General features: G+C 38.1%; 1 protein-coding gene across 1 annotated transcript in view; it reads left to right on the top strand.

Annotated features, from left to right (window-relative positions):
- WNK1 (WNK lysine deficient protein kinase 1) overlaps positions 1-13,775 on the top strand; it is a gene marked incomplete at its 5' end in the record, with an annotated part of 110,683 nt that overhangs the window by 81,192 nt on the left and 15,716 nt on the right. The window contains 7 exons of the mRNA XM_026070333.1: positions 903-1,076; positions 1,919-1,970; positions 2,136-2,276; positions 2,635-4,073; positions 7,726-7,809; positions 12,391-12,477; positions 13,217-13,286. Coding sequence (XP_025926118.1) covers positions 903-1,076; positions 1,919-1,970; positions 2,136-2,276; positions 2,635-4,073; positions 7,726-7,809; positions 12,391-12,477; positions 13,217-13,286 — 2,047 coding nt within the window. The remainder of the gene's footprint in view (positions 1-902; positions 1,077-1,918; positions 1,971-2,135; positions 2,277-2,634; positions 4,074-7,725; positions 7,810-12,390; positions 12,478-13,216; positions 13,287-13,775) is intronic.

The raw sequence follows: 13,775 nt of genomic DNA, 5'->3' as shown, positions 1-13,775 counted from the left end.
GAACTCTGCATTGCAGGGGCTAATATAAGCACATGCTTGTCTTCCTTCTTCTGAAGGTTTCTTCCTAGAAACTTGATATAAAAGCAGTATCTCAGTCTTTACTTTTAGGGCTCGTGTTCTTGCTCTTTTTCTTTCCCAGCAGAGGTAATGTGGCTGACCACTTTACTCCCGTTTCACAGTGCAATTGTCTCTGTGAGATTTATAAAGTGCATTATTTCAGGAGACAGAATTTTCTCATGGGTTAAAGTGAGGAACTAAGAACGTATTCTAAATGCAAAGCACACTTGTTTAAGTTCGTTTCCTCCAACATAAGCAGCAATATGTACTTTTATATACTGAAACAAAGTATTGAAACTAGATAGGGTGAACGCTCTTCCTTTCTCTGTATAGGGAACATAATACTTGCATTTATGTACTTCAGCCAAACTTTGAGGAGTTAGTGATGTGAAGCATACTTAGAAGAGGAATTCTACATAGCATAGAAAGAGAATAGCACAGAGCACATCCTGCAATATACAATCTCCACATTTTTATATTAATAATTTTCCTTAAATGCAATTGTTAATAAGATATGAGATATGAGAAACTGCAGTAGAATTAAGCTGCTAATTTTCAGTTTAACTGTGCCAAGCAAAGATTCTGAGGTGACAGTTTGATGGAAAAATTGAGATTGAATGTTGTTCCACAGCAAAGAAGAAACCAGGGCAGCTGTTTCTGTTCTGGAGATAATTTAAAAACAGTTGTTTCTCTCCAAGAGGCCACCAGCTTTAGCTTTGTGCATAAGAATGCTGGGGGGAAGATAAATAATAACACTGAAAGTAAATGACAGTTACTGAATTAATATTCAGTATATAGCTTTGAAAAGATTTGTGGAAAGTCATTGCTGCTTTGTTCTCTTACAGGTGCAGAATGAGTTTATCTTAGCAACTGAGCGAGACTCATTTGTAGAACAGGTACGAGAGATTATTGAGAAAGCAGATGAAATGCTGAGCGAGGATGTAAGTGTGGAGCCAGAAGGTGATCAGGGTTTGGAGAGTATGCGGACAAAAGATGATGGCTTCTTTCCAGGGTCACAGGTATGGAAAAACAAACAACAAACAAAAAAAAACCCCACACCAGATTGCTTTAGCTATCCATGTTTTCCATTTTGGGTGCTATGGTTTTGTGAGTAGACCTAGCTAGAAAATGATACTTTCTTTCATGAGAAATATCAAAGCATAAAAATGAAATGAAAAAAAGCAACCAGAGAAAGCTTCAGATCAGAGTGAAAACCTAAAATTCATTTAGGAAGCTAAATTTTGTAGACCTTTGCTTTTTGACATGTTCTAACACTTCCTAGCTGCTGAAGCTCCTAATAGTCTGCTAGGTAGACAGTCTAAAAGCTTAAGTGCTGGAGCTTCTTGGGTTTGAGGGTTGGTTTTTTTTTTGCGGGAGCGGGGGGGAAGCAGGACACCAAAACCGCCAGCTCTGTGCTGCTCACTAAACACCTGAGAGACTGAGCTCAGACCCTCTACCTAGTGAGCTACTAAGAGATTGGTTGGCTAGGTTAGGAAATACAGGCTTTGAAATTGATTGCTGAGAATAAGCAGGGGTGATGTTTCTGGAGTCTTTATGTTATTTCCACCCAGAACTACTCTGAAGTATCCATTTATTTGTTGGATGTTCAAGAAAATCAGTTGGACTGTCAGTTAAGAAAAGGATATTTGGATCAATTTGAGGATCGCTAAACTGAGAAGCTACAAAAGCACAGTACTAATAAAAGTACTGTAGTTGTCATTTAGCTGGGCAGAATTCCACTAGTTTGATAATGGTACTTGGGTCTGTGGTACTGCCTACCCTAAATACCCCCATTTCAGTAAGCTAGCATTTTAAGAACTATCTTATGGGGTTGAACTTTAAATTTTATCTTACTTTTCAGAAATTAGAGTTCAAAGAGCCAGATCCTACATCTTCCATGCCACAAAGAACAGGTAAGTCTCTTGTGACTTTTTTTTTCCACCAGTTACTTTTTTCTTTTTCAGCAGATGGGTGCAGCCACGTTTTTATTTTGTATGATGGAGTGCACATTCCATATTACAGATTGTGTATATTGTTACAACCATGTATCATTACATATCCAACTTCTTTCTGTTTAGGGGTTCCTCCTAGCTCCTTTACCCAGGTCGTCCATTCTGCAGGAAGACGGTTTATTGTCAGCCCTGTCCCTGAGAGTCGGTTAAAAGAACAGAGCTTTTTCACCTCTGCTGTTCCTGGAGGAAAAGAAACTCCGGATGTGGGTAAGTTATCTAAAGCTCTTCAAATCTGATGGGTAATACACATTCATCCAAACTGTGATGATAATTAACTAAACTGACAAGTTCCTGAACACTTCTTGAAGTACTTCTGGAAGTAAGGACCTGACTATGCTTTCAAGACGTGATTATAATTTGGGTGATATTATGTCGGATTCTCAGAAAAGAATGTCAGTGGGCTGTCTGCAAGACTCTTGAACTTTAATTCTAGATTTTTAATGGGTGCCTGAATTTATAATTTTTTTGTCATGCCTAGAGGTCTTAATCTAGCAATAGGAGATATACTGTCATGAATTTACCCAGGTGGTATTTACCCAGGACTGACATTTTTCTATTCTTTCAGTTGCTGCATCTCCATTACATGGTCCTGGGATGAATCTCTCCCACTCTGCATCATCACTGAGCTTGCAGCAAGCTTTCTCTGAGATCAGGCATTCTCAAATGACAGAAGGACCTAGTACAGCTCCTCCAGTGTTCAACCAAACTATACCACCGTTTCCACCTGCGCTTTCTACCATGGCAGGCAGTGGTGCACCCCCAGCATCAATAGCTGCTCCTTCAATATCTGTTCCTTCCACCACAGGTGTTTGTATTCCAGGATCTGTTACTTTGCCTTCAGAAAATGCAACTGTTGGAGCTGCACCAAGCACAAGTGTGCCAAGTTCTATTTCTCCACCCCCAGCCTCACAATCTGGACAGCAATCGACTGGTGGAGTGGCTTCCAGTGTGAGCGCCCCTGCTTCCTTTTCCCCACCTACCACATCCCAGCCTGCTCAGCCACTGTCTGGAGACATTGCCCATAGTACAAGCACACCAGCTTCTTTGGCACTGCCATCTACCCAGATTCCTGGGGTTACTGGTCTTGGTGTCATTGCACCAGCTGTGACATCTCAATCTACTCCTCAGATTGTAAGTAGTTTGGCAGTGCCACAGACATCTGTTGCCCTGTCTCTGCCTCAGCATGTGGCTTTGCAGCTTCCTCAACTTAGTAGTAGCAGTGGCTCTGTCTCCAGTCTGGCAGAAACAACAGTTGTAAGTGCTCCACAATCCCTATCTGAAAGTGGGCAGTCCATAGATAAATCACAGCTCTGCAGTGCAGCTGGATTATCTCTTCCAATCTCTGCACCTTTATCGTCTTCAGTAGCAACAAGCATATGTGGTTCAGTCACTCAGCCAGTCATACATCCTTTACTTATCCCATCAGCAATTACATCAACGCCTGTCCTATCCCAGATTCCAGGTGCAATGTCTACGCCTGTATTGCCCCAGGTTCCCTTACCTGGTGTCTTACCACAGCCAGTTACCAATTTGCCTGCAGTACAGCAGACATTGATTCACAGTCAGCCTCAGCCAGCTCCGTTACCCAACCAACCTCATACTCACTGTCTGGAGGCTGATGCTGATGCTCAGTCTAAAGCACCCGGTATTGATGATATAAAGACCCTGGAAGAAAAGCTACGATCTCTCTTCAGTGAACACAGCAATGTTGGAACAGCACATCCATCAGTATCTCTGGAGACATCGTTGGTAATGGAAACTACCGTCATTCCTGGGATACCAACCACTGTTGTTGCACCAACTAAACCCCTGACATCCATTAGCACTTGCATACCACCGAGTAGTTTGCCTCTTGGACCAACTGGCTTGCCTGTGCTGACACCAGTTGCCACTCCTGGGCAAGTGATCACCCCAGTCAGCTATGTTTCAGCATCAAGCAGCATTGCAACAGCAGTAGTGAAACCAGGGACCTCTCCTTCAAAGCCGCCTCTAAGCAGGGTACCGGTAAGAAATGCAACATTTGTGTGAATATTTAAGTATTGTAGAAAATGGCTTTGATCAGAATCCTTTTTTAAAGCAAAACTTTTATTCAGGCAGAGCTGGCTTTGCTTGATATAATATTTGAATGAAAGTTTTATCCTCTGATTGACTTATTTATCCTGAGAGCACTTTATTCTGTCCATGTTGAAACAAATGTCCAATTCTATATTGTGTTTTTGAGATAACTCCCTAATGTCACTGTTAATTTTTCCTTCTCCTAACATGTGAGGAGTGAAGCAAATGTTTTTTCAAATAGAAATTTGGAAATCTTGCTTTAAATAGCTTTTTACTTTATATATGATCACTAAAATGAGCCAAGGGTGGTTGCGTGTGTTTCACAAAGTAGTCACGATAGTTTAGCTTTGCTCCTTATTAGCCTGTTTCTTGAAGGCAAGAGTGGATCTGACTATTCTTAAAAGTCCTCTGCTGGTTATGTGGTGCCTGGATACTCTTTTCTTTGAGATGAGTTTGAGAGGTCTGAATATATGAAAACTTAAACATAGCTGTTGTTGTTGTTGTTGTTTACTGAATCATGCTTTTCAAACAAATGCTCTTTCATAAAGAGGTGATTTGTGATATGTGTTAACAACTGAGATATTTTGTAGAAGTTGATATTTGCTCACTATCCAGAAATGTCAGGGTGTGAAAACAGACTATCCATTTTCTTATAAATAGCTTCCTTTTTTGGGAGACCTGCATTTCTGCATTTTAAACTATTTCTGGCCTGTTCAAAGTGTTAAGTGTAAATAAATTGAAGAGGCTTCTCAGGTCCTTAACAAACCAAACACCTTGATACCCACTTCCTCTTACTTCTGTAACATCCTTTCCCACTCTGTTGTGTTGGTCTCTCTAGCCAACCTTTCTRTTAACCAGTTTCAGGTTCTAATTAAGTTAATGCTCCTAGCATCGCTATTCATTAATAGTCTTATTCCCTTACAATCTTACTGATAAAGCTTCCCCATACCTCCTCCATGGTTGTGTATGCAGTAGTGGTAGAAAATTTTTTTCCCAGTAATATTGGCGCCAGTACTTCTTTAGGATATGGAGATAAATGGAATTKACTCAGATTTCATCTTTTGAGTTTTGATTTTGTAGACAAAATGTTTTTCCTTTGTGTTTCTCTGCTTTAATAAACCTCCTCTGAGAAGCACAGCCTGGAGGCTTCCTGCCCAGAGTGAAAATCATTACTGCTGTATTTTTCTATTAGAAGCAGAATCATTAATACTTTTCTGCATGAGGAAATCTTGTTATGTGCTCTGATCAGGAGAGCACGGCAACAAAAAATACATTTCAAGCTTCTTGCCTTACCCTAAAATAAATAAATTAAATTTCCAAGGTTGAGTTAGGGAGCAGAGCTCTTAATCAGTGTGCCCTGCCAACCAGACTCATGTGATTCCTTTCCCAACCCTTTTTGCAAAAGTGAAGGTACAGATGGGAAATGAATATGGTACTATTCCCTTGTGGTGATGGATATGTTTGTCTGAGACAAAACCAGAGATGATCATTGCAAAAGAACTGGTGAAATAATTTCATCAATTTCATGTGCAGTGAGGAGGTTACAATTAATTAGAACAGTGTATTATTAGACCAGTACATAAAATTTGTGTAAGATTTGGGGGACTGTAATAGCTGCCATAGCAGTAAACTTTGAGGATTTCTTCAGCCTTTGCTGAAAAGTAGGAACTAGAGATGGAGGGGTGAAAGGGGATAGTGGATGGATGGAGCAAAGAGTGTGGAGATTCTTGTCCATTTTTTTTTCCTTCCAACCTCCTGTAGATATTGTAATGGTCTACCTTTCTGTGACTAGTGTAGATCGCATATATGTAACACTTGTCTTGAAATGTAAGTATATAATTCACTAAGTGGCACTCTACAGTTCACTTCTTTAACAACAAAATTATAGTGTTGCCCAGTGTGGCATTTGTTTCCCTTTTAGACTTTGTTCAAGCACAAAGTAAAAAATCTCTGCCATGGAGCAGAGAGGGAACACATCCCAAGGATGTTGGGTGAGAAAAGCTAGACACAGAGGAATTCATTTATATTGAAATGAAGTTGAGAATTAGAAAGGGATTTAAAAAATTAGGGGGGGAAAAAAGAAGTCCTGGTGTGGAAACTGTTGGAGCTGTTAGAAACCTGTTAACTACAAACCCATAATTATAAATGCTTGGATTTAAATATAATTAATATTTGCAGGATTTGATGTCTGTTATGGGAAAACTCTCTCTTCTCTGAAGTCTTCGCTTGTAAATTACTGTGTGTTTTTTCTTAGCTTAAGTTTAGGTTCATTTTTCTGTTTGTTTTTGAGCTCTAAGGAGCTTAACACTTGGGCTTTCTGGCATTTAATAAATCGGGGGGTATTTTGTTTATGGCCAGTCTGTTAACTCAGAGAGTAAATATGTTTTGACTTGGCTCATGAATCTTTTTTAAACCAGGTTTTGCCTCTTATTTATATGCTCTATTATAAACTTGCCACAGCTTAACAAGTCAATGTGTATCAGGAGAACAGGTAACATTCATGTGTTTGTTCCTAGAGCACAGCAAAACTGAGGTAATGCAGCTTGACCTAGTCCTTGATGAAATGTTATTGGAAGAGTAGATAGTTATGGAGGATGTTTTCCCTGGGCAGTCATTACTGCACTTTGAACCACTAATTAAGCTGTGGTAACATGACAGCAAGCTAGAACGGTTTCTGCTTGATGAGGACTTGAGAAGATTTTAAACCAATTATAGTATCTGACAGTGTTTGCTATCATAAAAGAGAAGTCAGCTGACCAACACCGTAACTCATAAGGTTATCATGCAGTCCCTGAAATCTTAAAAGTCATGGTCAAACCTCTAGGTTACAGCTGAGAAAAAGAATTGCAAGTTGTGTAATGAGTCACTTAATTCTTAGATCTTCCCAGTCCGTAACAATTGAAATAACTAACTGGAATGTTCTCTCTGACTTTGCTGTGAGGCTTTGTTGCCTCATTCTAACCTTTCCAGTCTCTCTAACCTCTTCAACGTACCTGGATGACTTCCCCCTATCCGGTTGCATGGTGTAGTCATCTTTCATGGGTGATCAGAGCCCTTTGGGTTCAAAAAGATGATGTGTAAAAGGTTATAAATAAGCTTTTCAACAAATGGAGACTTCCTCAGGCATGACAGGTTCTGTTCTCAAGTTGTATTGCTTGGAACAATTTGCCAGAAGCATGTAGTTTGCCATTGTTAACTGGCAACAGAATATGAGTGGAGGTCTGTCAGGAGGAGGTTGAGGAGGGTTGCATTCTTGCACCCTTTTATAGATTAAGTAACTTGGAAGCACAAGGGCTTTTTTCAGGAATTATTATAGTAGCATTTCTTGCAAACTTGAAATTGAAATGGCCAAGATGCTTTGCTTCTGAACCAAGCAGCTTCTTTTAATGAAATTGTGGCCAAAGTTGTTCTTTTTTTAAATCTAGCTATCTTTAATTGTTGCAAAAATCCCTAAAGAGCCTATGCTAACTTTCCAGGAAGGAAGTCTCTACAGAAAAACTCTTGAGGCTTCTGTGGTATGACATGACTTAGAGTAACTTGGTATCTGATCCTTCTGTTTTCCATATCTGATGGACTCGCGTTTCCTCTTCATTATCCTTAGGTGCTACCAGTAGGCTCTGAACTTCCAGCTGGCACTCCGTCCAGTGAGCCGCTGCCACCTTTTCCAGGACCTTCACTAACTCAGGTGCTACACAACTCAGCAGATCTTGTCTGCTTCTTTTCCTTTTCCTTTCAAAGAGCATGTTTCAATTAAACTCTCCATTGCATGTTATTAATGTCTTTGTTTTTCTTTTCTTTTGACTGAATAACCCCTTTTGTGTAATTGAAGCAGTGACCAAAGTTGCTTCAGAACTGGAGATGTAGCTTGCCCTTTGGGTCACTGTACCTGGTTCCTGAAGTACAGGAAAAATAAATCTTTTTTTTTTTTTAATGTTTTAACTTGAACTCGAGAACTTTTAAAAAAATGTGATTCAGGTGAGTGTAAAACTTGGACCTGTTTTCTTCCTGCAATTAAAGGATATAATAGCAACATAATGGCTCTTTAGGAAAGCAGTATATCCTGCAATTAAATGTTCATAAAAACACAAGATTATGGGCTCTGAGAATTCTTGTTTTATTTTTTTACGATTACTAGACTCATATTTTATAGTTCTTCAGCATTTGCAAAAATACTTTGAAGATTCTGATTCAAAACAGGAGTTGAAGTGTAACAGTGACTTAACCTTGCTCAGTTTCTATCCTATGTGCAATAGTTAATGAGGTGTTTTATATGTAAATTGGAAAGGCGGGCCAAAAAGATGAAAAAAAACCTCAAAGCAACTGTAAATGAGAAGAACCGTATTGGTTTTATGGATCTTTTAAATGCTGTGCAATGAAATGTAACATGGGAATGCTACACTTCAGTATGCAAAGAAAAGTTGAAAAAATAACCAAACAAAACCGATGAGATCATGGGGTAGAGATCTGCTGTTTCTAAAAGGAAGAATCATTTGGCAAATAAATAYGAGGAAGACTATTTACAGAACTGAAGTCAAGCATACTTTGCACAGAAACATCATCCCAATTTTTGTATTTAAACCTGTAAAGAAGATATGATTCGAGTGGGTATCTACTGGTGCATGCTTAAGGCTCAGAATAATTTTGTCTTAAATCTAGTGTTTCCTATGTACATGTAACTTTTTAAAGTATTGACCTTTTCCATCTGTGGTTTGGATCCACAGTGAGTAGCCTTAGAATGCATATTGAAAAACTACACTTGAATTGGAATCAGTCCTTTTAAAGAAAGGAATTATTACCTTGTCTTAACTATGATTTTAAAGTAATTCCAATAAAATAGCTACAGTATGAAAAATTGTGCAATATGCATTAACAGCATGACCTGATTTCTTTTTTTGTTTTCTTGACCACCAAGAATTTTAATGGAGACTGAACTAACCTTGACAAAGTTCTGGTTCTTGACATCCTGGTAATGGTCTCCCAGTTTATCTCTTGAAATGGAGCTCTTAAATTCAAGCTTCAACTGTGGAAGTGAATTAAAAATTTAATTTAAAAGTCTCTTAAGTTCTTCACAAACTTCCTTTTTTGCTATTTACAGTGGCATGATGAGAAATCTTTTCTATGTGAAAAGTATTTAAATTGACTGTCATAAAGGAATAATTCTAGAAGACTGTAAATAATTTCAGCTGTGCTAAGGCAACTTTGGTTAATGAGCTGTCATGGGTCGCATTATGCTACAGCTAAAACTGTAAAAACTGAGCTACATGTAATAGGGTACTAATCTTCAAAGATACCATTTGAACAGGATTTTGTTCCTCTCTTTCAAATGTGAGAAACACCATTACCTGGTTCCAAAGACGTGAGTAGAATTGAGTAGCAGGCGATGTGTGAGCTACTTTTTTGTGGGTTTTATGTTGGTTATGACACTAATAGTCACTTTTTAAGCTTTCTAGTATTTTTTCTTTCCTCTCAGTTGCAGTAAGCAGAGGCTCTCTCTGTAGAAGCTCTGTATTTATTCAGCAGTTGCTCTAGTTTTCCTAGTAAATGTCATTAAAAGAAATTCTTAAAATACCACAAAATAGACAAATCTGCATAGAGTATGTCCTAGAGGTAAGAATAGAAACACTCTAGTGGACCTAAACTAAAATGTGCTGAAAGTTGACCTCATCCTGTGTGTTCCTTCTCTACCACCTTCTCAGTCTTCATCTGGGGAAGCAAGTACAAATCAGTGATAATATGTCCAACATGAATCAAAGAGTTCTTGCAGATGGCCTCCATGCCCCAAACTTTTTTTTTTTTTAAATGAAAGCATTTTTGAACTTTTTGAGAGTGATGAGGATCAGTCTATCACTTGTGGAAAGTATAATTTAATGTGAAAAGGCAGGGATTTGTGCTTTTTATGTAAGAAAAAGATGAATGTGAATGTATTGCTCTTGAAACTGTCACAGAAAAGAGAATGCTGCTGTATTTGGTTTCATGTGGCTTCTTAATAGCAGTTTGAATAAGAGCCATATACTCTTCTGTGAGTAATTGGGAATTGGGTATCTCTTGCCTCTGAACTGTGCAAGAAGCTGATTATCCTGTGATAGAGCCATGAGATGGTAGTGTTAGCAAGCAACTTTTTTTGGTTTTTAGTTTTTTTTTTCCCTCCAGCTGCTGGAGACAGAAGCTGCTTCATGCCTTTCAACCAGTTCTTTTTGAAGAAATATCCTGTTAAAGCGAAAGAAAAAACAATTTAGTGGTTATTCTTATCTACGTTCTCACCACACGCAGTTACAGCGAATGGATCTGGAAGCAGCTATTTAAAACCAGTCACATTAAGTTCATGGCGCTTTTTTTTTAGTTATCACTTGGAATCTGGTATCATAGTAATTTTTTTCCCAGAACTCAAAGGTTTTGTAGCCACTTACATGACTTGAGCACCGTACCACTGCAGAGAACGTCTTCCTGTTTCTTAGAGGTCCTCTTAGTAGGATCTGTGATACGGAAGAGACATTAATATAAACCCCTTCCTTGTCCTCTGCAAGCAGCTTACCTACTTTTGCCTCTCATTTGAACTTGGAGGCCGTGATCTGGGAGTGTGAGACAAAATGGGAGGAGACTGACTGGATCAAATCTAGTCCACTGTTAAGAGCATTTGCTCCATCACATAAATATGTCTGGAAAATTATTGATTTGTCTTAAAATAGATAAGCTTGCCTTCATTATTGTTCCTGTCAGTAGCTCACTGCACAAACTTTTTTCTTTGCTTAGTGACCTACCCCTAATCTGCAGACAAAATGCAGAGTATCTCAAGACCAGTTTAGGTCACACTCTTCCTCAATCTTAAATAGTTGTTCTCTGTTTATTTCTTAATTTGTCTTTAAAGTATATTCAGATTATTATTTTTTTCCCAAGCTTCATTTTTGCTACCCTTCTTCCATAACAGAATCTTTGTACCCTGACCATTTTGATATCTCAGCTCCTTCATTTGTTTATTTGGATTAAATCTCTTTTTGTGAGCATGAGTGATGAAAACTTGTACAGTATTCCAGATGAAATCTCCTCTTTATTTTACATTATTATTGAATTAACTTAGTCCACTTATCTGCTAGAGATTTTGATTCCTGAACAGAGTCCTGCAGGAGTCTGTCCTCTTTTTTTGTTTTGTTTTTGTTTTGGAATTGATTGGAATTGTTTGGAATTTATATGGGGTTTTTTGTTCTTGAGTTTTTTGTTTTAGTTTTTTGTTTGTTTTGAAATCCACACTTCAGGAGCAATGTGATCGTGGCAAATCTGTTGAAAGCTCTTCTTTGCTATTGAGTGCCTCCAACTTTCTTTAAAGTGGAAGGTAACATTTTTATGTTGCCATGCCCTCACTTTCAGCCCTATCRAGTGCTGGCTTTTTTATATAAAAGCCTTGGAAAGATTCATGATGCTAAAGTTTGGATGGAAATTTCTACTTGTATGGGGTCAAAATTCCAACTTAATGATATCTGCCAACACTTGTTTTCTTTCATATTTATCTTATGGATGTGGCCCTAATTCACAATTTTGAGTGAATCCAAGCTTTTCTTATATTTAAGATAATTTTAGATATCTCCCTCCCCACAGCCTTCCCTGTCCCCTCCCCTCCCCTAGTAATTTGGCCAAATTTGAGAGTCTTTTTGAATGATGACTCAAGCAGCTGAAATCTAAGTAACAAGTCTACTTGAGAGAGACTCTGCCCCTATTCCCCTCTTCGTCTTAAAGTCAGTCCATCCAGATAGCATCTTTGAGGCAATTTCTGACTCGAAATTAAAAAAAAATTTGATTTTTTTAAAATTTCTCTGTTATCCTCAGTCTGAGATGTTTGCTTTTGAAATAATAAGTATGTGTTTGAAATCTTTTAAGAGCCTGTTTTTGTGATTTTTTTTTTAATTTCTTACTTCAAGAGTTTGCATAATCCATAATATAAACTACTACCTCCTCCTTATGGATCATAAACTTTAGAACTTGGAGGCTCGTAGTGTGTTTACACAGTTCACCAGAGTGGGAATGCAAACATCCAACTTAAGGAATAATAGAAATACCAGTTAACACTTCTTTTCTATTTTTAATAAATGTGTTATTTAAATTGCTTCTAGTCTTGTTTTGCTATACATGTTAAATTTAACCACGTAGAAACTAAAGGTGATAGAAGCTGTACTGGCTGCTTTAAACTTTGATATTAAATGTGGCTGAAGTTCTGAAATGTAGTGTGTCTCTCTCTTGGGCTAGGACAGCTGTTTACTATTTCCTTTTTCATCAGTCCCAGCAGCCATTGGAAGATCTGGAYGCTAAGCTGAGAAGAACCCTTAGTCCGGAGACTGTTCCAGTGACGTCTGCTCCTGCCTGTGTAAGTTTGCAAAGCTGGCAATTAGTGGTCTTGAATAACTTCCATGTTTTCTTGGGTTCGTGCTCTTAGGTCACTGTCTTTAATACCACTGTGCCAGTCTTTAAACTCTTTAAAATAAAAATGCTCAGTATTCTGCTCTTTGACTCGACTGTGCAAATGTAGACTGAAGCGTGACCTTTCAGTCTGCGGGACTGAGGCAACCAGATGTGATGCTGTCACGTTACGGGGAAAAAATGTATAGGTTGCAATATATTCTGTATTCCTAGAGGCTGATTTTGGTATTAGGTCTTAATGCAGCTTTTCTGGTGAAGTCATTGGACAATTGTATCAAACTAGAAGGGGAACTAACTATGGAATAAGGGGAAAAAGAATACTACATGAGCAGTATGCCAGTCTTCATTTGGGAGAGATGTTTAAAGTGTGGATCTGAACTTTTTTAAAGATTATAATAAAAGTTCTATAGAAGAAAGGATAATGACTGACATTGTGATTTCCAAGTGACTACTTATGCGTTACTTCTGCAAAATGAAAAAGAGGAGGTTCTGCTGGCAGTCTCAGGTCGTAAAGTGTGCAAAATCTGTTCCTGATGTTGCTTGCTTTGGAGATTAAAAGAATCTCTTGGTTATTCTTGTCATAGTCCATACCTTAGTCCTGATGGAATTAAAAGATTCTATATTGTGCAATGTGATAGATATAGTTTGATCAAACTAATTTTTTTTTTTCTCCCCCTTGAACTTAGTCTGTGCCCTCAGTAGCATCCACAACGGTTACCGGGCTGGTGTCCACAGCAGCACAGTCTCCGAAAGATGGTAAAACAGCCTTTTATTGTTTCAGATAGTTCCTCAACTTGGAGCTATAACACCAAATTGAATGGACTAGCAAGCTGGAAGGATATGAAATTTTTTAATAAGTCAGAAAATGGCAAATTTTTTATTTATTTATGTTTTATTTTATTTAATTTTTAAGGAAGTGTACTAGGTTTTAATAACTAGACTGAAATTTTCCACTGTAGGCCAGGAGATGGGAATGATAATATACATGTTATAGTAATTCATCGAGGATTTAAAGCCATCCAAATTCTAAATTAAGACCTGCAAAGAATCTCAAGTACGCTGCTAAGGTACAGCTTCAGGATGTGAAGGAACTGTTTTGTGTCTTGTGATATATTCTTGGCAACAAGAGTAAGGCCTTTTATTTTGTGTCATTATGCTGTGTCCTATATGTAGGCTCTCTCTTCCTAACCTAAGAGTGTTTTCTTTCTGTATAGATAGAGAAATGAAAATTAAACAATTAAAAAA

Source organism: Apteryx rowi, unplaced genomic scaffold (genome assembly GCF_003343035.1).
Source record: "Apteryx rowi isolate R43461 unplaced genomic scaffold, aptRow1 scaffold_31, whole genome shotgun sequence".
Classification (NCBI taxonomy): domain Eukaryota; kingdom Metazoa; phylum Chordata; class Aves; order Apterygiformes; family Apterygidae; genus Apteryx; species Apteryx rowi.
This window is presented reverse-complemented; position numbering and strand designations above follow the sequence as displayed.